General features: G+C 40.9%; 1 protein-coding gene across 4 annotated transcripts in view; it reads right to left on the bottom strand.

Moving 5' to 3' along the window:
• The window catches only part of LOC138298826 (zinc finger protein OZF-like), a 206,471-nt gene that overhangs the window by 66,185 nt on the left and 115,114 nt on the right, over nucleotides 1-25,172 (bottom strand). For all 4 annotated transcript variants that reach the window (XM_069236907.1, XM_069236906.1, XM_069236908.1 and 1 more), the window contains exon 3: nucleotides 1,266-1,376. In XM_069236907.1, coding sequence (XP_069093008.1) covers nucleotides 1,266-1,376 — 111 coding nt within the window. The remainder of the gene's footprint in view (nucleotides 1-1,265; nucleotides 1,377-25,172) is intronic.

The following is a 25,172-nucleotide window of genomic DNA, read 5'->3' as shown; positions in this document are numbered from 1 at the left end:
CACCAATACTCAGATTAAGTTCCATTTCTGGATGCAAAAAAGCTGGTAGGCAGGAGGCTCAGTAATTCACATTCTGCTCTCTTGTTCTTTAGATGTATTCACCAAACAAATACGCAGACACCTTGAAACATGCTAAATTTTGATCCCAGGTCGATAAAAACTGAACTGCACTCCGGTGTGCACTCTTTCTTCTTTGGCAGACATAACAATGATTTGAATGATGCAGCGTGTACCTAATCTACTAAGGGCAAGGGGAAGACAGTGCATGCATCTTTGGTCTCACCATGATTGACATAGTGTTAGTACCGCCCAAAAGACAGTGTGTGCTCAAAATACCATAAATGTATCCTGTCAAGTCTAGTCCCATTCAATTCTGTTTAATAAAATGTATAGCGCACATGAACTTTGCAGGTATCTAGGCACTGCCCATGTACTATTGGAGATTGGTCAAGTTGAACAGCAAGGTATTGAGTTCTCTAAAAGCAATACTTTATCTCTGGCACAGATCCAACGCCTGGTCTGTCCACTGTGACACAGATTTAGTGGGGACCCACAAGTATTACCCAATCCAACGCAACAATCACACTGATCTGCCATCTTCTCTTCCGCACACTGTGTTCATAAGTCTTGGCACCAAGTATGTTATAAATGTGCTCATAAATGTACAACTGCTTCAAGAGTGTACATGTGGATGTGGTATTGTATGAAATATATGAAATTTAAAAAAAAAACTAGACAAACTCCACGACTACGTTCCCCACAAATAATCAGTTTATGACTAGGCAAGAGAAATTGGAAGGAGCGTAAACCAACATCGCCGTCTCCACTAATGACTTCTTAACTGGAAAACTGAAATCTGCAAAGACCTCTTGTTAACATTTCTCTCCATTATTAATCTTATCTTCAGGAACATTCAAGCAAACCAACAAAGTTCTATATTTTGCGCTAAGCATCTCATGGGCAGCCAAAGAACTGACAGAAAGAGTCCAAGCCTCAAACAGTAACAACCTCTGTGTATTCCATCAGTGACTGTGAAACCAATCTGATCCACCATTACCTTGACATTAATGGGGATGATGCAGGGAACTGAGATTCCAGAAAGCAAAAGGAGCTTGTGGGCTGGGAATAATTCTAATTGCTTCTTCCACGTTGCGGAATTAAATATTCATGCACCTGTATAAATGTATACGTGGGTGTTGTTGAGAGAGTGTGCTGTGAAAACATTAGTTGTAACATCTCCAAACTATTTTTGACTTCTCACTTACTTGTGAAATTTTTAATACTGTGGCTTTTCTCCGGGTCCGGTCTGTCGAAGGGGCATACATCATCATTTTCTTTAACTCTTAATGAAAAGATAGAGGCAGCAATGAGGGGACCTGTTATTAACAAAAACATAATGTATTAATATACAAATCTATAAGCGGTATCATCATTCATGAGTAATGACTAAAGATAACAAAATGTTTGACATGGATTAAAATAGATAGATATGTAGGGTGGGATCCATATACAGGTAGAGGTTCTCCTTTGACCATTTAGCATACTGTACTATGGTTTATATTTGGAGACCTCAATAATCATTAGAACTTCCTGCAAAGATCCATTTGCCGCTCATTTGGAGGCTCGTGTCACGTGGTTGAAGAGGCTGCTGTTGTCATGTCTAAGCCCTGGACCCCGATGCTCCTGTCATTGACGAGAGCAATGGGTGCATGGCTGAATCTATGAATGATGCATCGCATGCACCAGCCAGACCTGGAGCTCATCAGCCCTACTACCTACACAATGATATCAGTTTTAACTATGGATTTTAAGTTGGTTTATATAATTTGCCTCATCTGTACACTATTTATGGACAGGCTTGACAGCGCAGTTATTGTAAGACGATCAAGTGAGCATTACTTGGGAGGGCTTCGACTCTGATCGCATGTGGGGAGCCAGGAACACATGCTTTGATTGAGCAGAAGTAGTGTGCACCTACAAAAACGAGCTTGCCCTCTATACAGCTGTGATCATGTTTTTAATTTATCCGGTTGCCTGAGCTTAACTTTTAGGGGCACACATGAATTGTAAAGCTATTAAAGTGCCTTAGATAAATAAATAATTTATTGTGTTTTTCTGTGGAAGAAGTAGGGGTGAGAAGAGGGCAATCATTAACCTACAAGGATTTGTAAGCCTGGCGTGACAGTGCAACTGTCACCTGACCATCTGTACCACACCAATATTATCCTACAGTCTTTTGCTTCCACACAAATACATATTCATTCCCATGCTATCTACTTGTAATTCTTCATGTTTACGTTCAACATTACTTTACGAAGATTGAGTAGTCAAAAGAAATAAATGGTCAGTATCCCAAAATGAGCATGATGTCTGTATCCTATAGAGTCCCATTAGTTCTCAATCTTGCTGTAGACTCAGGCTATCTAAGTGCCTGAAGTCTAAATGGGGGTTAGCAGCGGGAGCTGCGTTATATAGGGAAGAGTACAGAGGCTTACGAAAAACTCCCATCTTCTTAGAGTGGGATATGTTATTGGACCGGTTTAAGGGGCAAACGGACGAACACGTGGACCAAAATGTGTAAACCCACGCCGTAGGCATGTTACCTTAATATATGTGACATGAAGTGCTTCCACCACATCCCTACCTCTGAGGGGAACCCACAAAACACATTTGCTTAGTTGCCTACCTGTGCTTGCCCACACCCACACCATATTTCACATCTGGAATGTTGTCGAGTGTAAACGTGGTTAATGGTAATTGTTCTCCGCATGTTTTTGTGCAGCTCCAATGGCCTAGCATCACCGCACCTTTTTATTTTTCCAACTGGTAGCTTGAAATAGTTGTAGGGACATTTGGGGAGGAGGGAGGGAACAGTGAGTATTGCTAGTTCATACATGTTGAATATGATCTATGAATCTTAGAATACTCAATTGTGGCTACAGCTATATGTCACGCAAACACTATATCATAATGCTCTCCTCACTTACCATGAAGTTGCATAATGTCAGTTATATTCTAATAAGGCAATAAAGTTTATGTTAAAAAAAAAATATTTGCCAGAAGCCACTGTTCCTGTTTCCGAAATCAGCAGTGGAATAAGAAGTTGTGACGTGGACATTTCCCTCTCTAGTCCATCTAATACTGCCTCAGTTTATATACAGGAGTAGAAGGCCTCTTTCCTACGTATTCCAGTGAATAATAATTATAGCCTAGTAGCCTGCCGCAGCAGGCTATACCGACCATTAAAGGCCTGCTCCAATGTTAAAAGCCTGAGAGAGCGAAATCTAAATATTATCTATTTTAGATGTAAAATGCTTATACCTAACAATGCCGAATACAAAACGATCATAAAATATTTACTTAAAAAATATTTCTAACATACTTATAAGAGTGAAGTCATCATTATACACATATAAAAATGTCGACTTTAAGAAATTATTGCTTGCTTATGATTAATTGAATGTGTTAACATTTGCGAAGATTGCATTTATTAGAATCCATAAATCTTAAGTTAGCATGAGCTGAAAACTTAGCTGTATAGCTCTCATTTTAAAGCATATTTTTCTGTTTCTCCAGTGTGCTGATTCGCAAAAGGCCATGACCCAGCATGTGTTCTTTTCTTTGTTTCATGTTGCAAGTGAGGATCTTTCTCACTCGCATGCTAGTTGTTTTAGTATATTTTTTATACGTTTTTGCAACATTAGTTGAAACATCCAAGGACATTCGACCATGGAAAAGAGAACTTTTGACCCGAAGAACGTGCCAGAAAATGAAGTAACCCCGGATGTGCCACCTACGAAGACGTCAATTAGGAAGACCAATCAAAGTGTTATAAATTATCGTGGAGTGACAATTGCATTGCTTAATGTATAATTTGAAAGGTTAAAGATGGTGGGGTGTAGCGACTATCCAATAGAATTTTGGGGAAAGGTATTGCGAAAAAGGGATAAAAACCCATGACACAGAAGACTCGAAGGAACTAGGTAGGGAATGATATTGATTGCATCCAGAAACTCTGTCACTCTGTTTGGTGATTTGAGACTTAAAACCATCCTCATCCATAGACTGCCCCATTACACTTTTCCTCCTTATGAGGGAAGGGTCCCCTGTCCTTTAGACTAAATAGATTGACGGCGATCTAACTGATGTCCTGAAGACGAAGACTGATCCTGTACGCTGACTCATTCCGAGGAGGGTAATTATGACAATTGCTATTGTAATTCGTCTACTGCTTTTCCTTTCTAGGTACCAACTGCTGTATTTTTAAATAGAGACCTTAGTTAGATGTTTCTAAATTGGTGTTCTAAATTGTTTTGCATGAAGTCCAACATGCTAATGCTAATTAGTGGATAGACTAGGCGATCACTTGACTGACGCAAACGGACTTGACTGACATTATGTTATGCTGAACTGAGACATATATGATATTCTATGTACTCTGATCTGTGTATATCCTATATTGGTGTTTTATCGTTCATCATCTTCACATTGTCAAAATCTTACTTCAATTGCCACATCGTGACTATGTTCTTCTGCTTCTTGGTTTTGAGATTGCTACTAGATTGTAATCAATAGGGAATAAAATTCACAAACTTCAATAAGGGTGTGGTTATTCATGACTGAAAGGTCATGGTTGCGCCGGCAGTTTAATCAATGTCTAAAGTAAAATATATTGTGGTGATATATGTTGATAATATCATTGATATATTGCTTGACATATTGATCAGTTATCCCGTTCTACTGTGTCTCACCACTGGGTCAAAAGATTCATCGGCCTAAAACGAGTCCTAATGTGTATAAATTGACATAAAGGGACGCGTTAACAGTTCTGGTAGCAGAGCAACGGTTAGGCCCTTGGGGGCCCTAGGACAGAGATTCATTGTTTAATTTTTTTTCTGTGATAATGCAATTCAGAGGTATGATGGGTTTCTAAGTTTGCCATGGCTTTCCCGGGATCTCGGAGCCTGCCTAAATGAGTTGGGGATGTTCTTGGCGCCATAGAGTGTGTGGTTAGGGTCTCTGCGCTTGCCTAAGCTTATGCATTTTGCAGGTGATTGTGAAAATCTGTGTGAATCTAGGCCAAATTAAGTGTTGTTTAGCGGGAGTGGGCGTACTCCACAGTATGAGAGTAGGGAAGTCGGCGTACTTCATGTGAATGTAGCGCTTGTTGCTCAAAATTATCCACGTGGTTGGTTGTTGTGTACGGACCTGTTGAGGTCTAAGACTCCGGAGTATGAAGATAAATGTGGTCCATGTTGTAATCTGTGCGGTTTAATAGGTCAATCGGGCGTGATTGACAAGTCAAGTTTGAGTTATAAGGTGTGTATGAAACCTTCGATTGAGATTTGACAAATTCTAAAGTACACTAGAAGGAGTCATTGACAAGTCGAGAGTAGAATTTGCGGGCCAAATTCTGATTGCGTATGCGGGAACTGATAAGGAGAGAGTAGCGGCTGAGGCTTCAAGTGAAATCTCTGTAAAGTTCTGAAGCAAATGTGTTACCCTTCCTGTAGTAAACCGACAGATTTGTGTTGTCTTTTTAAGGTGCTCGCAATAATTTGCATTAGTTTTTGTGAGTTGTAGAGGTCAGTGAGGAGCGGACAAGCCGCAAGACTTTGTCAGCTGCAATGTATGAGTGTGACGTCAGTGGTGCCGCGCTGAGATAGGTCAGATGTCGAGAGGGGTCGCGCACGGATTGGCTGCCGTCCGTGAGAGGCAATAGGTTGAGAAGGGCGGGTGAAGAGTGTCCTGGGAACTAAGCCATTTCTGATTAAATAACGAAATAAGAGAATCACAAAAAAGAATTTTGTCAAAGCATTCAAGAGCGCTCTAAAGGGAGATGTATATATTGTTGCAACCGAAGGGGAACACACACCACCTGAGGGTACACCAGCTTATACGGTTATGGAAGAAAAGGGTGTTGCACCTTGCTTATGGATGAAACAGTGGCGAAAATTAACAGAGAAAGAGGGGTGTCTAGCGTTCCCAGAACATGGGACGTTTAATCCAAAGGTACTAGAAAATCTAAGGTGGATATTAGGTACGCAGAAACCACCTCGAGACCGGCACAATATGAGGCCTTGGCGATTTGGGACTTGATGGCTCTTAAACATAGATAAGAAAGGTTTCAGAGAAGACTGAGAAGGGCAGAAAAATCCTATGCAGAGGCCAGATGGGATAATGAGAGCAAAATGTGGAGACGGGGAATTGTAGACGGGTTGAAGTTGTTCCCAGCAATAACACAGCGAGAAGAGACGCAGGGAAAGAAAGCCTCCTGTAAAACCGACAAAGATTCAGGCAAATCTAAAGAAAATAAAAGATCCTGGGAAGAGGAAGATGACTCAGATGATGAGGAATTTATGGATAGATTACTACATGATCGCCCGCCACCATATGCGGTGAGCAACAGCGCTCCAAGTACTAGTTTGGACCCTGGGAACCAGACGCAGGAAAAGGGAGTTGCTGACACAGTACAGACTAGCGATACAGCTTTGATACAGAATGGTGACTGTGTACCCACTGCACCAGACTTGCCGATACAGTTGCAGCCTCCACCGCAGATAAAGAGAATCTACCCTGATGTTCCAGTGCTTGAGACTACTACAAACTTGATAGTGCCGCCAGACCCGATATATACAAAGCCAAAGCTAATACAGCTTGAGTCAACTCCGAAATTAATGTCTCAACCACAGTTGATACCAGGGTATAACCCTGTAGCGGGACCACCATTAGTACCTGTTCCGGGTACATTGGAACAGACCTATGGTGTTGAGGCTCCAAGAGGTCTGGGTCCAGGTCAGACACCTGCCGCTATATCGTTACCCATTACTGTTGGTCCCCCCGTACCATTGTATGCACAAGGTAAAACAGGGGTGTGTGATCAGGGAGTGATGACACAAGAACCGATAAGAGGAGGGCCTACGGGAACTCCACAGATAATGGCTCCTGGAGAACACGTAAATGAACCACCCAGACCCTTAATGGACCTTAGTCCGGTAGGGGCACCTCTCGAAGCAATGCGTCAAGCAGGGTTGGGAGTTTTAACTCCCCAAACCATGAGTACGAATACCTCACATTCTCCAATGATACATGCAGGGAACATTTCACTGCAGGGTTTTACAGTTCAACAGTTAAACGAATGGTTAGAGAAAACTTATACTTCACAAAAGACTGCAGTAACTACAGTTGAACCTGAGAAAGAAAAACAAGACGAATACCTGAACTTTACACGACTAGGGGTAGAAGCTGCCGAGTTAGTGGAAGGGACAATGGGAGTAAATAGATTGGAATCATACACAGAGGCAGAACTAAGATACTTGTGTCCCAAGATTACCAAGGAAGTAGGTAAAGTACATCAGAGATTAGCGAACCTAGCAGACAAATACAATATCGACATCAGAAACACTAAGCATTTGAAAAGGAGTTACAGATTAGATTTTGATTCAAAAGATTTCGAGCACATGAGGTCGGCAGGGATGAAGGCACATTTGAGAGAACTGTTGCAAAGTGCACAAATCTGGGGTGCATTAGAGAAATGGGAAGGCCGATGGGCAAAGAAAAGAGATAAAGGAAAGGGTGATAGCCCAGGGTCTAATCAAGCTAGAACTTCACCTGATTTGGAATCAGTAAAAATATTACCTATGAGAGAAACAGCTGGTGGTGTTTTAGTACATGTGCTATGGACTACAGGAGATATTCTATCCTTTACTAATGATTATCCCAGATTGAGAGAGAAACCGATCGAATGGTATCAACAAACGGACAGGTTTGTGAAACTTGCAAAGTGTCTCTGGGAAGACTTGAATACTTTGTTTGAGATCATTGCTCCGCCTGATTTGTGGCTCGAGTGCAAGAGGGGAGTAGATTGGCCGACAAAGGAGCCGGCGAGAGATAAGGTGACCGGAGCACCTTCAGAAGAGGTGATGAAATATTATCATAAAGTAATTGAGTTCTTGAAACAAAAGGTGTCGCCGAAGGTGACCGATTGGCAGAAAATCGACCGGACCTCTCAAGAGGTTAAGGAGTCAATACATGCTTATTATGAGAGATTGTTAAAAGCGTTCAAGCATTACAGTGGTACTGAGACTATCGAGCCGAAGGATATGAATCACCTTGTGTTTAGATTCGTCGAAGGATTGCGACCAGAGGTTAGCCAAATGATTAAGAATCATCTGATTTGTTGGCAAGCTAAACCGATTGATGAGGTATTGCAATATGCAAAATACTGTAGTGACGAAATTGAGTTGAAGCAGAAAAAGCTGAAAGAGAAAGTGATGGTGATGCAGATCAGGGCTGCACAGGCTGGAATACAGGGAAATGGAGTTCAGCAGATGATACAACAACAACCACTAATGAATGGTGTGTTTCAGACTCAACCGAGAGGCCGAGGTCGAGGGTTTGTGAACCGTGGTTCGGATATGAATAATGTTGTTGTCCAAAATGATGTTCAAGGGGTGAAAAAGATGTCACCATGTCACGCGTGCGGGGGCGTGGGGCACTGGAAACGGGAGTGCCCGAATATGGTACAGGATGGTGCAGTTCAGCAGAGCACTAATGTCCGTACATTACAAAATTTACGAGGTCCGAAAGTGAGACATCAAAACCCGAATTTTCAGAATAATTTGGTACAAATGCAAGGGGTACAGCCCATGCAGCAAATGCAAATGCCGCGTTTTCAGTCAATACAAATGCAACCAGTGCAACAGCAGATTCCTATGGTGCCTAGACAGCAAATGCAATTACCAATGGCTCCGATGGGACAGTAACAGGTGATGCTTCCTCAGCAGGTCACAGGCCAGGTAACAAATCAAAACAATACTGTGCAGCAATTCCCATTACGAGGTGAAAATGGCATAAATGAGGATTGGTCAGATGATAGCTCAGACAGTGAGGAGTGCAGGCTTGCAGCATCCTTAGAGGTGGATCAGAGAGGCCCCTATGTAGAAGGGAAGGTGATGTGCTATAAGGTTTCATTCTTGGTTGATACAGGAGCTACACGCTCCACAGTTAGAAGTGCAGAAGTTCCAAGATTACCTCTCTCAGGGCGTACTATACGAGTGGTTGGAGTAGCAAATCAGTACCTGACTAACCCGATTACAGATCAGTACAAGTTGAAATTGGCAACTTCCAAGGGCTACATAGATTTGTAGTATGTGATTCAAGTCCAGTATCCCTATTGGGAAGGGACTTACTCTGTAAGACAAAATGTTCAATTACCTGCTCCAATGATGGAATTGAAGTACAGACAAATAGCGACGATGAGGGAGATGAAAGTCAATTTATAGAGGAAGAAGCAGGGACAAATGAAGACTACCCTTTGATTACTTTATTCCCAATGCATACTTTGATTGACCTACCTGTCGAATTGCAAGGAACAGTAACAGAGAAAGTGTGGGATTTGACCGGGAAAGAAGTAGGATTGATAAAAGGAGAAGAACCAGTCAAAGTTCAGATAAAGCCGAATGCAGTGTTCCCACATGTGCCACAATATCACATGACCCAAGACGTCCTCATTGAGGTGTCACAAATAATTGCAGATTTTCTCAGACAGGGAGTCCTGAAAGAAGTCTTGAACAGTCCGTGTAACTCTCCCATAATGGGTTTAAAGAAGCCCTGTGGGAAAGTTCGAATTGTGAAAGATTTGCGGAAAATAAATGAAATTGTGATAAAATGTTGCCCTGTGGTACCTAACCCAGCAGTAATAATGTTCCAGGTTCCCTGTGATGCTGAATGGTTTACTGTAGTAGACCTATCACAAGCCTTCTTTTCGATACCTCTTCACGAGGACAGACAATTTTTGTCCAGTTTCAAATTCCTGGACAAGGTGTACAGTTGGTGCAGAATTCCTCAAGGGTTCCCAGAGTCACCATCCATCTTCAATCAGATATTGAAAAAGGATTTGGAACCTCTTGTGCTGCCTTTTAATTCAACTCTTGTGAAGTACATCGATGATTTGCTAATTGCATCCAAAACCAGAGACAGTTGTAAATACGATACCATTGCATTACTAAATCATCTGGGAAAGAATGGACACAAGGTGTCACCCAGAAAGTTACAATTTTGTCAAAAGGAAGTAAAATACTTGGGACATTTGATTGAGAAAGGATCCAGAAGAATATCAAAAGAAAGGATAACAGCAGTTTTGCAAATGAATCCCCGACAACAAAAAGATGTCAGGATGTTTTGGGGAATGGTGGGCTACTGTCGTCAGTGGATACCCAACTTCTCAATCATCTCAAAGCCATTAATAAAACTGACAGAAAAGGAAGTCAAGGATGAGCCATATACTATAACTTTGTCAAAAGAAGAGCTTGAATCATTTGTAGAATTAAAAGAATGCATGTGCAGGGCACCAGCATTGGGAATGCAAGACTATGAGAAACCTTTTCTGTTGTTTTGTCATGAACGTGATGCTTGTTCTTTGTCTTAACACAGGTCCACGCAGATGCAAATCGCCCTGTAGCATATTTTTCAGCTACCTTGGACCCTGTCGCAGCAGCCTAACCGGGTTGTTTGCGTGCAGTTGCAGCAGTTGGTCAGAGCCTTTTACAATGTGAAGGCATAGTCATGGGATACCCTCTGACAGTAATGGTTCCACATTCAGTTGAAATTCTGTTGACACGAACTAAGACTCAGCACATGACAAATGCACGTCTCACTAGGTATGAGACGATCATACTGGGGTCGCCGAATGTCACTCTTAAGAGATGCACTGTACTGAACCCGGCAACTTTGCTACCAAATGAAAATACAGAAATTAAAGATGGGGAAGAATTTGAACATGATTGTCTTGAGGTGACTGAGTTGTGCACCAAGCCTTGTCCTGATATTCAGGACACTCCACTAAAAGAAAATGACTGCATCATGTTTGTCGATGGGTCCTGTCTAAGAGATTCTGCAGGAACCCTGAGAGTTGGTTATGCGGTATGTACCATAATTGGCATTGTCGAAGCCTCCTGGCTCGAGAAAGTGTTTTCAGCACAAGTGGCAGAATTAATCGCCCTTACTAAGGCATGCCACGCAGCTGTAAATTTGAAAGCCACTATTTACACTGACAGCAGATATGGATTCGGAATTGTGCATGATTTTGGCCAACTTTGGTCACAGAGGGGTTTTATGACCTCCTCCGGTTCTCCTGTAAAAAACGGTGAACAAATAAGAGATTTGTTACACGCGATTCAGTTACCTCATGAAATTGCCGTGGTGAAGTGCAGTGCTCACATCAGATCACAAGATTTTGTGTCTATGGGAAACGGCTATGCAGATCAAGTCGCAAGATTTTGTGCATTGAACTGTATATCGTTTAAGGAGCAATGGGAATTGTTACCACAATCTGAAAATGACACATGCTTAAATCTAGCATTAAGGGTGGTTGATACCCTAGACGAACTAAAAACATTACAAGGTCGTGCTAGCAAGGAAGAGAAACGCTCTTGGCAAAGAATGCAATGTGTACAAAGAGCTGATGATCTATGGGTTTCAGAGGAGGGAAAGTTGGTCTTGCCAAATAGTCTTTTGTCACAGTTTGCCCGGCTCTACCATGGGCAGGCACATCTGGGAAGAGATGCCATGATCAGGTCCTTTAAGATTGATTGGTTCAATCCTAAATTCAGACATGCCACAGAAATCACTTGCCACAGGTGCGTCATCTGTCAACAGATGAATGCTGGAAAAGGAACTGTGGTAACTTTGAGCCACATTGGGAGAGCTGGAGGTCCATTCAACAAAATGCAAATGGATTTTATCGAAATGCCTGTTTGTGGAGGATTGAAGTACGTGTTGGTGATTGTGTGTGTTTTCAGTCATTGGATTGAGGCATATCCCACACGTAGGAATGAAAGTCTTACAGTTGCAAAACTACTACTTAGGGAACTGATACCAAGATTCGGGTTTCCGGTTTCTATAGAATCAGATAGAGGGAGACACTTCGACATTGAGGTGATTAAACTTCTGTGTGCTGCACTCAACATTGAACAAAAGCTGCATTGTAGCTATCGCCCTGAAGCATCAGGATTGGTACAGCAGATGAATGGTACTTTGAAATCAAGGATGGCAAAAATTTGCGCAGCAACTAATATGAAGTGGCCAGATGCCTTACCTCTAGTGCTGATGTCAATGAGAAACACACCAGACAAGAAAACAAGACTGTCCCCCCATGAAATCCTCATGGTCAGAGCTATGAGATTACCAGCAGTACCTGCAAATACACTAGTGAATATTACAGATGATATGGTGTTGGATTACTGCAAAGGTTTGGCTGATGTGATTCACTCTTTTTCTCACCAGGTGGAAGCTAACACGTTGCCACCAATTGGCGATCCAGGCCACTCTCTACAAGCCGGCGACTGGGTGGTTGTCAAGAAGCAAGTGAGAAAATCGTGTCTAGAACCACGTTGGAAAGGGCCATATCAAGTGATATTGACGACTACTACTGCTGTGAAGTGTGCCGGAGTTCCCAACTGGATACATGCCAGTTATACAAAAAGGGTAACGTGTCCTGTTGAAGAGGAACTTGAAGTTTCCGGCACAGCGACTTCAGGAAGAGAAGTCTCAGGGTCAGAGAACAGTCAAGAAGGAACTGAGACTACGGAGAGCCCACTGAGAACAGCCTTGTCCCTCAAACCATCAATGAGTTCGAGAGAGGTGACAGAGTGCCTATCTCAGTAGAGGCAGCAGGAGAACTAAGCCAAGGACAGGTTCTCCCAGAAGTAAACGAATACGAGTTAGAACCTGAACTCAACATAGAACCAGAAGAAGAAAAAGATGGAGAAACCGTAAATACAAATCAAAACGTGTTAGAGTTTCCCAAGCCAGTTGCAGGACCGTCAAGAGAAAACACCATATCACAAGAGGAGGGTGCTGTCCAACGTCCTGAAGGAAAACATCGAACCAAGACACATACAGGTGACAATTGGCCAGACAAGCCACACTCTAAGATAAGAGAGATATCAAATGACACAATAATAGAAGAGAGTGATACTTCACAAGCAGATAATCTGAGTGAGGGAGAACAACAAGGTGAACAAAGATTAAAAAGAAAAAGAATTGCAAACAGAAGATATACAGGTCCTGAATGGGCATACGCTACAACTTCTGAATGGCAACAAGAATTCCTAGCATTCTGTTTTGATCGAGAAGTACCAGGCCAATACTACGGCACCTGAATGAATTCGGGAAAATCTTTTCGGCTAAATTGAAAACTGGAAAGAAAGAGAGACTCGAGAAATTACCGGAAGTGACACTAAAACCGAATTTGACTTTAAAGAAACCTGATTACGACAAGCTGCTAACCTGACTTGACTAAAAGGTTCCTAGAGTGAATGAAGACGCTGTAATATACGCAGAAAAAAAAAAAGGGTTTATCCTCGAGTTGATTGTTGATCTGCAATTCTGATTCTATACAAACATGGCTTATAATAGAAATAGTAGCAAAGGGAGTAAGGTGTGTGGTTGGTTAGGCCTTATAATAGGTGTTGTGTGTGCAGTGATAATAGTAGGAGTGATTGTGGGTATGCCATGGAGAGAGAAAGAACCTATTAACGCAACTTCAAAACCTGAAACTACTACACTAACAACGTGGGAAAGATTTGAGCAGGATGCAAGACATATGCATGAAGGAACTAATGCAAAGGGAGAACTATCTACTAATGTCTTCTATCGCTTACTAAATGAGTACGTGGAAACCATGGATGCGAAAGATTGTTATGTATGTACTAAAATTCCTTCATCCGTGCAGGAGGGGGTTACTTATCCTAGTCTTCCCCTTACCTATGGAATTAGTTGCAGCTTGCTACTAACAATATTCTATAATCAAGAGCATGTGCAATACTTTTATTCAAATTTAGATGTTGTGTTTTCCTTTGTGCCTGTGATTGAGTTCTTAAATAAATTAGCTAAAGAGCACGATATAAAAATACTTAGGGGATTCTTTGAGCCAACACTTACATTTGGAACTGCTTACGCACATCGCAATAATTTGACTTGCTTATTGTCACCTGTAGAGAAAAGCTTTTAGATCACACAGATGATAGACGCAAAGCATTAAAAGAAAGATTAGAAAAAGGATTAGAGAAACGCACATACGCAAATGATTATGCTTATACTGCAATCAAAACGCAAGGCAAACTAGCTATAGATGCATTACATGTAGGTAGACTGTGTATATAGGCCAAAATCTGATCAAGATAATTTGTTTGTGGGTACGAGTGAGTGTAGGCATGTGTTTTTGTTTCAGAGTAAATGGACCTTTATGTTGAATGGAAAGATCCAGCGATCCCTGGAATCTATTACATCTGTGGGCTAAATGCTTATTACTGTCTCCCTAAGGGATGGTATGGGACATGTTATTTGGGGATAGTATTCCCAAAGATATACCAGATTGATGATTTAAAACAAATACCTAAAATGTCTGAATTACAACATCCTAGACAAAAACGAGAATCAGTGGCGGCTGTCATTGGTGATATATTTGGAGCCATAATCCCATAAGTAGGGGTTATCTTGAATTCAATGAAAATTCAAAGGTTGTCTACTATAGTGGATAACATGTTGACCAATTTTACAGGGGCTATACTCCTGATGGATACTGAACTTGCTGCAGAAAGAGCTATGACTCTTCAAAATCGGCTTGCTTTAGACATACTTTTAGCAAAGAGTGGAGGGGTCTGCAAAATGCTCAATGAGCGTCATTGTTGCTCATTTATACCTGATAACAGTAAGAAAATTAGAAGCATGCTTACTAACCTTACTAGAGATAGTACAGATTTGAAGGATCTGAAAGAACTTGGTGTTTGGGAGAAATTTGGAAAGGAAATTGCCAGAGTCGGAAGCTGGTTTACCAACACTTGGAATGGGGTACTTGCAAAAATTCTGATGGGTTTATTAATTGTTTTGGTTTGTCTATTAGGACTATGAGGGGCATGTAAAATTAATGACAAAGTAAAAAGAAATTGGACCAAAAGAGCCAGAAGAAATGAAGAAAGTGAAAGAGAGAAAATGTTCAATGAGATATGGGAAAGCTCACATAAAGGGCAAGATGTTGAAATGCGTATTATGCGCAAGGTGAAAAATTAAATAGAGGAGGATTTGTGTGATGACGAGCTTCATCAGAGGAGGGACTGAGAGAGCGAAATCTAAATATTATCTATTTTAGATGTAAAATGCTTATACCTAACAATGCCGAATACAAAACGATCATAAAATATTTACTTTAAAAATATTTCTAACATACTTATAAGAGTGAAGTCATCATTATACACATATACTAATGTCGACTTTAAGAAATTATTGCTTGCTTATGATTAATTGAATGTGTTAACATTTACGAAGATTGCATTTATTAGAATCCATAAATCTTAAGTTAGCATGAGCTGAAAACTTAGCTGTGTAGCTCTCATTTTAAAGCATATTTTTCTGTTTCTCCAGTGTGCTGATTCGCAAAAGGCCATGACCCAGCATGTGTTCTTTTCTTTGTTTCATGTTGCAAGTGAGGATCTTTCTCACTCGCATGCTAGTTGTTTTAGTATAAGTTTTATACGTTTTTGCAACATTAGTTGAAACATCCAAGGACATTCGACCATGGAAAAGAGAACTTTTGACCCGAAGAACGTGCCAGAAAAGGAAGTAACCCCGGATGTGCCACCTACGAAGACGTCAATTAGGAAGACCAATCAAAGTGTTATAAATTATCGTGGACTGACAATTGCATTACTTAATGTATAATTTGATAGGTTAAAGATGGTGAGGTGTAGCGACTATCCAATAGAATTTTGGGGGAAGGTATTGCGAAAAAGGGATAAAAACCCATGACACTGAAGACTCGAAGGAACTAGGTAGGGAATTATATCGATTGCATCCAGAAACTCTGTCACTCTGTTTGGTGATTTGAGACTTAAAACCATCCTCACCCATAGACTGCCCCATTACACTTTTCCTCCTTATGAGGGAAGTGTCCCCTGTCCTTTAGACGAAATAGATTGACGGCGATCTAACTGATGTCCTGAAGACGAAGACAGATCCTGTACGCTGACTCATTCCGAGGAGAGTAATTATGACAATTGCTATTGTAATTCGTCTACATGCTTTTCCTTTCTAGGTACCAACTGCTGTATTTTTAAATAGAGACCTTAGTTAGATGTTTCTAAATTGGTGTTCTAAATTGTTTTGCATGAAGTCCAACATGCTAACGCTAATTAGTGGATAGACTAGGAGATCACTTGACTGACGCAAACGGACTTGACTGACATTATGTTATGCTGAACTGAGACATATATGATATTCTATGTACTCTGATCTGTGTATATCCTATATTGGTGTTTTATCGTTCATCATCTTCGCATTGTCAAAATCTTACTTCAATTGCCACATCGTGACTATGTTCTTCTGCTTCTTGGTTTTGAGATTGCTACTAGATTGTAATCAATAGGGAATAAAATTCACAAACTTCAATAAGGGTGTGGTTATTCATGACTAAAAGGTCATGGTTGCGCCGGCAGTTTAATCAATGTCTAAAGTAAAATATATTGTGGTGATATATGTTGATAATATCATTGATATATTGCTTGACATATTGATCAGTTATCTCGTTCTACGGTGTCTCACCACTGGGTCAAAAGATTCATCGGCCTAAAACGAGTCCTAATGTGTATAAATTGACATAAAGGGACGCGTTAACAAGCCTAAGCCGAAGGCTACCGCAGACTATAAGGCTATTAGAACATTCGGCCTCTAGAGGCCGAATGTTCTATTTAGTAAAACAAAGGTCTCACAGAGGCCCAAGGAGGTTGAAATCCCTTTCGGGCTCTGTGAGGACTTTGTTCATAGCAACAGCTGTGAAAGGCACACATCAGAATGTTGATGCTCCGGGCTTCTACCACCCATTCAAGCCCAGAGCACTCCACTGTGTTCAATGGAGTGCTAAACATTCCAAGAGTTCTAATATAGCCTTAAAGCCTGCCATAGTGGGCTGTACCAGCCAAAAAAGGCCTGCTCCAGCAGTAAAGAAATGAGAGGGACGTTAATGCCGGTATAGTTCAGCTATGGAGGGCTATCAGGCTATTAGAACATTCTGCCACTAGAGGGCTGTAATATGTGGAAGAGAATTTCTTATGTAAGTAGGGGCATAAGGGTTATTTAATGTTTGTTGCTTTAAGGAATGTAGAGTATAGAATTCTGACTAGGTCATGAGGGAATGTTTAGGTTTGATTCGACTACAGACTGTTGCGCTGGAAGAAGAAGGTCGTGGGTCTTGTCATGAATAAACTACAACTTTCTTCAAAGAGATAATTATCCTTATTTTATTGGATGCGCGATTACTACAATTTATGGCGAGGATCTTAAACTTAGACCCACCGACAGTGAAGATTTAAACCTCGTCAAGAGTGCTGATCGCCGTTCGTGCATGTGTTTTGGGACCTGTGTGTCGGATTGAAGACACTGAGCTCTGCGTGGTGTGATTTTTTCAGCTGGGGGGCAGCATACGTGTTGGACTCGTGCTGGAACTACATAGGGAAGAATCTGAATAATATACTAATCAAGGTGACGAATTCAGTTTGGAAGCGTGCAAGGCTTCCAACGGTTGCACCATCAACGAAGGGAGCGGCATTGTTCGAAGTGGGCGCAGAGTTCCAGGCAGCAACACGCTCTGTGTGAGGATCACAGCGCGCTGAATGACACATGCAATCTCGCTCTGGTGCATAGCGTGGTACGCCATCACGGTGGTTGACGTTGCGTGTCTCCATTTTGGATGTGTTGGTGCAGGTTGCCTAGCAACAAGTTAAAGTGAGTGAGACACGGAGATCGTACACGGAAAGTGACTGTGTTTTCATTATTTTGCATCGCGCATGCATTCAAGACGATAGAAAGCACACAAGTGAGGAGGAGATTTAAAAAAAAATCATATTATTTGTTCAAGAAATATTAAAGGATGGCCAATAATAGTATTTCAAATGCCATGCAACCACCTCCTTTTTTGGAACTTCCTGGAAAACCTAGTAAACCGTGGCATAAATGGCTAAGAATTTTTGAGAATTATCTGGAAGCCATTGATGGTTTAAAATATTCACCAGCTCGCAAAAAAGCCATTCTATTTAATCTTTTGGGTAATGCTGGACAAGATGTAGACGATAATTTACCTGTGGTTTCTGCACCTACGCGAGATGACTCTTGGGATGTTTATAAGGAAGCACTGGCACGTATGGGAAGGCAATACGTGGATGAACCTTCAGTAATGGTGGAAAGACACACATTTTTTAAACGTAAACAATCTGCGGATGAATCTATTGAAGATTATTTGGCTGTTTTGCGTGTATTAGCATCTAAATGTGTTTTTGGGAATTATCTTGACACTGCCTTACGCGATCAATTAGTTTTTAACTGCTTTAACAAAAAGATTCAAGAACGCATCTTAACGTGTAAGAATCCATCGTTAGATGAGGTTATGGATATAGCAAGAAGTATAGAGCGTTCTGTGGTTTCATCAAAATTTTTATCGGAGTCTAGTATCAGTGTGTCCTCTGACATTGCTAAAGTTTCCGCTGTCGAGGTCACACCTGTTAGTAATGAGGCTAATATACATTTGGTTACACATAAGGGTAGTGTGGAGAAGGAATGTTGAGAAGAGGGTGAGTGGAGCATGCTACAGATGTGGGTCGAGATTCCATTTAGGGAATTTTCAAAATTGTCCAGCTCAAGGCAAGAGATGCAATAATTGCAAGAAAATTGGACATTTCTATAATGTATGTCATGCTAGTAAAACAAGAGTCAAGGTTAGTCAACTTGATGTTGAGAATGACATATTGGCTGAAGCGATTAACAATGTATCGGTGTCATCACTAGAAATTAGTGCATTAGGTGAATGTGGAAAAAGATGTAAAGGTCCTTTATGTGACGTTAAAATTGGAGCAATTGACTTAAATGTGATGGCGGATTCTGGATCTCCAATTACAATTTTAGCGGAGAACACATTTCACAAATTCTGGTCTGAAAAATTACTGAAATCTACAACTATTAATCCCAAGGCTTTTGGGGAGTATGACATAATCATGAGGGGATACTTTGAGGATAGTGTTTTGTTTAAGGGGAGGAACATTTTTACTAAAATTTATGTAGCTGTTAACGGACGGGATATTCTAGGTTGGCAGGACCAAGCTAAGTTGGGCATTATGTTACGACCAGGTTATGAGGAGCCAGTCACTTTAGGTGACATGCCCATTTTAATGATTCAAGAAAAAAACATATGTGACAATTTCACTAAGATGCTACAAGATAAATTTCCTCAAGTATTTTCTAGCGAGATAGGAGTTATTAAAAATTTTGAACATGAGATTGTACTCAAGAGTAATGTGGTTCCAGTGATACAAAAAGTAAGACCTGTTCCTTTGTCAGCCAGAGATGATCTTAAGAAATTACTTAATGATATGTGTAATCAAGGCATTATTAAACGTGTGGAATCATCAGAATGGGTTTCTGCGGCAGTGGTCGCACGAAAAGGTAACGGGGATATACGCCTGTGTGCTGATCTAAGAGGTCTTAATAGAAATATCCTTGTTGATTGTCATCCCCTCCCACGTATTCATGAAATGCTTGCCAGATTAGGTGGTAGTAAATATTTTTCTACAGTTGATTTACGCTCAGCGTACCATCAGATTCCATTGGCTAAAAATTCACAACATTTGACTACGTTTGTGACACCTTTTGGTGTATATATGTACAGGCGCATGCCATTTGGCTTGGCGTCTGCTGCCAGCGTTTTTCAACGATTGATGGATCAAATGTTTGGAGATCTTGGGGGTGTACAAACTTTCCAAGATTATATTTTAGTTCACACGGTAAGCCTAGATGAACACATTGTACTTTTAGAAGAGGTCTTAGGTAGATTGGGTGCGTGGGGTATGACAGTAAATTTTGAAAAATGTAAATTTTTAGCACAACAGGTTAATTATTTAGGACACAACATTTCAGGTGATGGTATCAGACCCAAAGAATCATTGTTAAAAGGTATACATGAAGCAGCAGTTCCGGGTGACAAAGATTCCCTTAGGGCGTTTTTAGGCTTGAGTGAGTACTACGCGTTTTGTGCAAGGTTATGCAGTAGTTGTGCAGCCGTTAAGGAATCTCTTGAAAAAAAATGAGAAATTCATATGGTCCAAGGATTGTCAGGAGGCGTTTGTGGCTGTAAAAAAATTAATCACGTCTGCTTCTGCAATTAAGCCATTCATATATGGGGCGAAGTGCATAATTACAGTTGATGCCAGTGGAAGAGGTTTAGGGGCAGTCCTCAGTCAAATGGTTAATAGTCAGGAATGTACCATTGCATTTGCCTCACGTACCTTGAATGTGGCTGAGAAAAACTATAGTACGATTGAAAGGGAAGCACTAGCGTGCTCTTGGGCCGCTGAAAAATTTAAAATGTATATTTGGGGGAACAAATTTGAATTGCATACGGATCATAAACCCTTAATATACATGTTGGGAGATAGTTGTTCGAATAAAGCTTCATCTAGACTGATTAGATTGTTGGCTAGGTTACAGGAATTCAACTTTGACATAAAATACATTCCCGGTGGGAAAAATGTTAGAGCGGACTGTTTATCACGCCTACCTGTTGAATGTAATGAGGTGGTGGATGTCAAGGATAAAAAATGGGATGGATTGGAGTACGTGTTTACTATTGGTGATGTAAATAAACAATTTCGGATTTCTGAGAAAGAATGGGTTGAGAATTGTGACAAAGATGAGTGTATGACTCAAGTGAAGAAATTTTTAATTGATGGTTGGCCCAATGAAAGATCTATGTCAATGGAGTTGAGATGTTTTTATCAGGTGGCTTCAGAAATGTCGAGTGTTAATGATATCTTGGTTCGACAAGATTTGTTTGTCCCTCCCAGTGTTTTACGTCCAAAAATTATTGCTTTGGCACATGAGGAACATTTAGGTATTTCGGCAACGTCAAAGAAAATAAAACAAATCTATTGGTGGCCAGGTATTGATGGGCAAGTTAGAAGATTTGTTGATTCTTGCACGGAATGCTTGTGTTCAGACAAGCATTGGAAGACTTCTACGGTTCCTTTATGTCCGGTTACTTGGCCCAACAATGCTTGGGAAAAAATTGGGTTCGATTTTTCGGGCCCTATTAACATGCTGGGTTGTGATAATAAGTTTTTGATTGTGGCTATTGATTATTTTTCAAAATGGTTGTACTTTTCTTTTGTTAAGTCTGCTGATTCTGCATCTGTCATAACATTTTTGAAACATCTGTTTTATATAGAGGGGAGAGTTAAGGAGATTGTGACGGATAATGGCTCCCATTTTATTTCTGAGTTGTTCACCAGTTTTCTGGTTAAAAATGATGTAAAACACATAAGGGTACCTTTATATAGTCCCTCTTCCAATGGTTTAGTTGAAAGGGCAAATAGATTAATTAAGGATGGTGTTCCAACGGCAATTGCTAATAACCTTGATGTCAGAGATTACTTACAGTTCAAGGTGTGGAATTATAATATTACACCACAGAGTACAACAGATGTTGCTCTTTTCATTTTGTTGAGAGGAAGGAAACCTATTACGGCCATTAGTCCAAATTGGTTATTGGATAAAGTGGAACGTTATCAAAAAGTAGACTTACAAAGTCTCAGAGAACATGTCCGTGAAAAACAAGATTGTTATAAAAAAAACTACGATTCCAGGATGCATGTTAAGGAGGGAACGTTGTGTGTGGGAGATTGGGTCCTTATCAAAAAAACGCATAGGGTTAGTAAGGGGCAGTCAAAATTCTCTGAACCTGTAAAAGTTGTAAGGGTGAACAGGACAGCAGTTCTATTGCAAGATAGGGGGTGGTGGAATTGTAATGTTTTAGTCAAAATTACTCCTAAGCAAGCTGGCATCATTTTTGAAAGGGTGAAGGCACATGGTAGCAAGGAAAGACAGGATTGGTTTGATTTAGATGCTCATACATGTGCGGGCCGCAGTGGGGAGTTGCATGATAATTTGATCCTTCTCCGCCATCTAGTTTCCAGTCTACAGGTGGTGGAGATGCTTCAATCAGGAGTAGTTCTAGAATGAGATCTGCTCCTACTCATTCAAGGGACTTTGTATATTATTAATGATTTGTAAATATGTATATTTCCTCTGTTTGATTTTCCTTTATCAATTTTAGAGTCGATGTATTTTGTGTGCATATTTATTGTATATTTGTATATATATTTTATGCTATTGCTTCAATTTCTTATTTGATTTATGGAAAGGGGGATGTGTAATATGTGGAAGAGAATTTCTTATGTAAGTAGGGGCATAAGTGTTATTTAATGTTTGTTGCTTTAAGGAATGTAGAGTATAGAATTCTGACTAGGTCATGAGGGAATGTTTAGGTTTGATTCGACTACAGACTGGTGCGCTGGAAGAAGAAGGTCGTGGGTCTTGTCATGAATAAACTACAACTTTCTTCAAAGAGATAATTCTCCTTATTTTATTGGATGCGCGATTACTACAAGGGCAGAATGTGCAAAAAATTAAACAAAGGCCTCGCAGAACCTGACGGGAATGCTGTGACACCAGATGAAGAGGAGCGCGAGGCGGCAGGAGTCGGCAGGGACGGAGTGAAAGTAAGCTCTTTATATTACATTTTTTAGCTTGTCTCTGTCCCCCGACCCTCCCCTTTCGTTATGCGACGGCCGCTGCTGCCTTGGCCCCTGAACACTATCCCTACATTCTGTGTCAGTCAGTTCCGGGGGAGCTGCTTTGGGAGGAGGAGTGCACTTAATAGTGTCATGTTTGGTTGTTCTGGTAGCAGAGGTGGTTACCAGGCCCACCTTGTATAGCAGTCAGTTAAGTGTGGTGATTTCTGTTTAAATTGCAGTGATGAGCTATTTGACTCAAAAGATAATGCCTGTTAGCTGTTGATCATTTAATTCCGGAATATCAATTGGATTACTAGTGGGATTACCAGTTAGTCAGGATTGGATGAGAACTTGTTCCTTGGCATTTCTGAGTAGCGTTTCTGACAGATTTTATAGGCTCATTCAGGGCCACACAAAAACTTAGTGTAGAAGGAGTGGAGTGAAGTAAGCATAGCAGAGATATGGGCTGCAATATGGACAAATATACCTCTTAAGTGTGTTCTTCAAGCACAGACAGGAGAATAATTACAGTTCCTTTAGTATCCGAATAACCCTATGGGCAGTGTGAAAATGTGCCAGATATCAGGAGCCCACTACAAATACTTAGATCTAGATAGTGATCTGAAAGGAGCTGATAAAGAAGTGCTCTCAATCAATTAATCAGTAGATTTGTAGACTGCTTCTGGTCACCCATGAGGAAATACAGGCACGACGAGGGTCCAGTTGCTTAGCCGAACAGTCAGGTCTTCAGGGACCTTCAGAACTCTGGAAGAGATGGGGAGGTCGGGAGATGAAAGTGTAGCTCGTTTCATGTCTTCGCTTCTGTAGTGTCTTGTGAGTTAGCAAGGATAGGACCCTTTTGGTTTCTGATGGACTCTGTAGAACTGTAACATAAGTGTTTGGGTGTGCTGAATATATTTCATGTTTAAAATGTTGAGTTTGCAGTTACACACAGAGCAATAAACACATGTAAGACAAAGGTCCATATGTGGTGTGTTCATTTACAAGTACCCTGGCTGGAGAGGACACTACAACTGGCGTCGAGATAGAGGATACGTAATCTGAAGATCAACAGTGCCACACGTGTCTCAGTTGAAGGAAAGATCGACGTTTGCCGTATGTGGAGTCAAAGCGCCAGTTCAGCCAGTGTGAACATTTTAAAGCTAACAAAGGTTTCATTGAGAAGTTTACTCATCATTGGCCAGAAATTTGCTAGTAAGGCTTTGAAAGATGTACTGCGACACTACGCAACACTGCGCCATAAAGCATACAGTAAGATAACGCTGAAGGCAGGAGAAAACAAATACAATGTAAAGAGGCGAGAAGGGCGAAAAACCCATGCAAGAAACAAAGTTGTTACTCACTGCTAAAAAAGACGACAGAGCCTCAGAGCCAGAGAGTGGGCGCAATGACCCAAGTGGTAGCATGCGGCTAGTGCTTGACGAAAGTGCCAGTACAAGAGGGCAGCAGATGCTGCCAGTGTGAGTTCCGCTGTTGACAGCAGAAAGTTCCACTGGTTATGATACTTCCACATTCTTGAAATAACCACCTCCCCTTGATATTCCCAAAAAGCAAATTATTGGTGACAGATGGACTGCCTGGATAGAAATGTTTGATAGTTTCATCCATCCCCTGGAAGAAACAGATAACAAAAATATTGTCAAATACTTCAAAAATCTTGCCAGTGGAAGAGTAAGAAAGGTAATGAAGAAACTGCTGTGAACTGATGAAGTCACATACCTTTAAATTAAAGAAGCGTTAAATCTCAAATTCAATCCAATGACGAATGTCAATTACGAAAGGTTCATTTTCCGTCAGGAACGACAGAAAGCTGGTGAAACAACCAACACATTTTTTGAGAGACTCAATATGCTTATCAAACACTGTAAGTTCAATGAATTAAATGATGAGGAAGCCATACATCTCTGAGTTATTGATGGATGTCTGTCAGATTCATTCAGGCGACGGATACTGAGAGAAACCCTTAGTCTGGAGCACGTTCTCATGGCTGCCAGAGCTGAGGAACGTACTGATCAATAAGCTGCTGACATGGAGGTCAGAAGTGCCCAGAATGAGCCAGTCATGAACATAAAAATAAAGCCAAAAGTCGAAAGACACAAAATGAGTTCTCTAAAGAAAAAGAAACTGTGCTCTTGATGTGGATTTTCGTTTCCACACAAAGATAAATGTCCTGCCACTGGACAAGTATGCAAAGGCTGTGGGAAGAAGGACCATTTTGTAACTGTTTGCAACCTGTAAGAAAATCTAAGTGCATCACAAAGAAAAAACGAAATGGACGCCCATACGTTCCACAAGCAAAGTTTTACATACGCCCACAAGGCCAACTGGCAACATCAGCTGAGGGAAATCAACACTAAACAAAGTTGATTGTCATCTAAATCTTCGTCCAAGAGTTCTTCAGTGTCATTGTCAAGTGAAAGTGAGTAAGATGGATGTGCAATGTTGCTGTTTACCGAGGAAAAACACACTCATGTCAGACTGGCCACATGCAAAGAAGAATACAAGTCAAAGAAACGTTTATGAGTAAAATCACAAAAG

The sequence above is a fragment of the Pleurodeles waltl genome, chromosome 1_2 (assembly GCF_031143425.1).
Source record: "Pleurodeles waltl isolate 20211129_DDA chromosome 1_2, aPleWal1.hap1.20221129, whole genome shotgun sequence".
NCBI lineage: Eukaryota > Metazoa > Chordata > Amphibia > Caudata > Salamandridae > Pleurodeles > Pleurodeles waltl.
The sequence above is the reverse complement of the archived record's forward strand: the minus strand, read 5'-3'. Positions and strand labels throughout refer to the sequence as shown.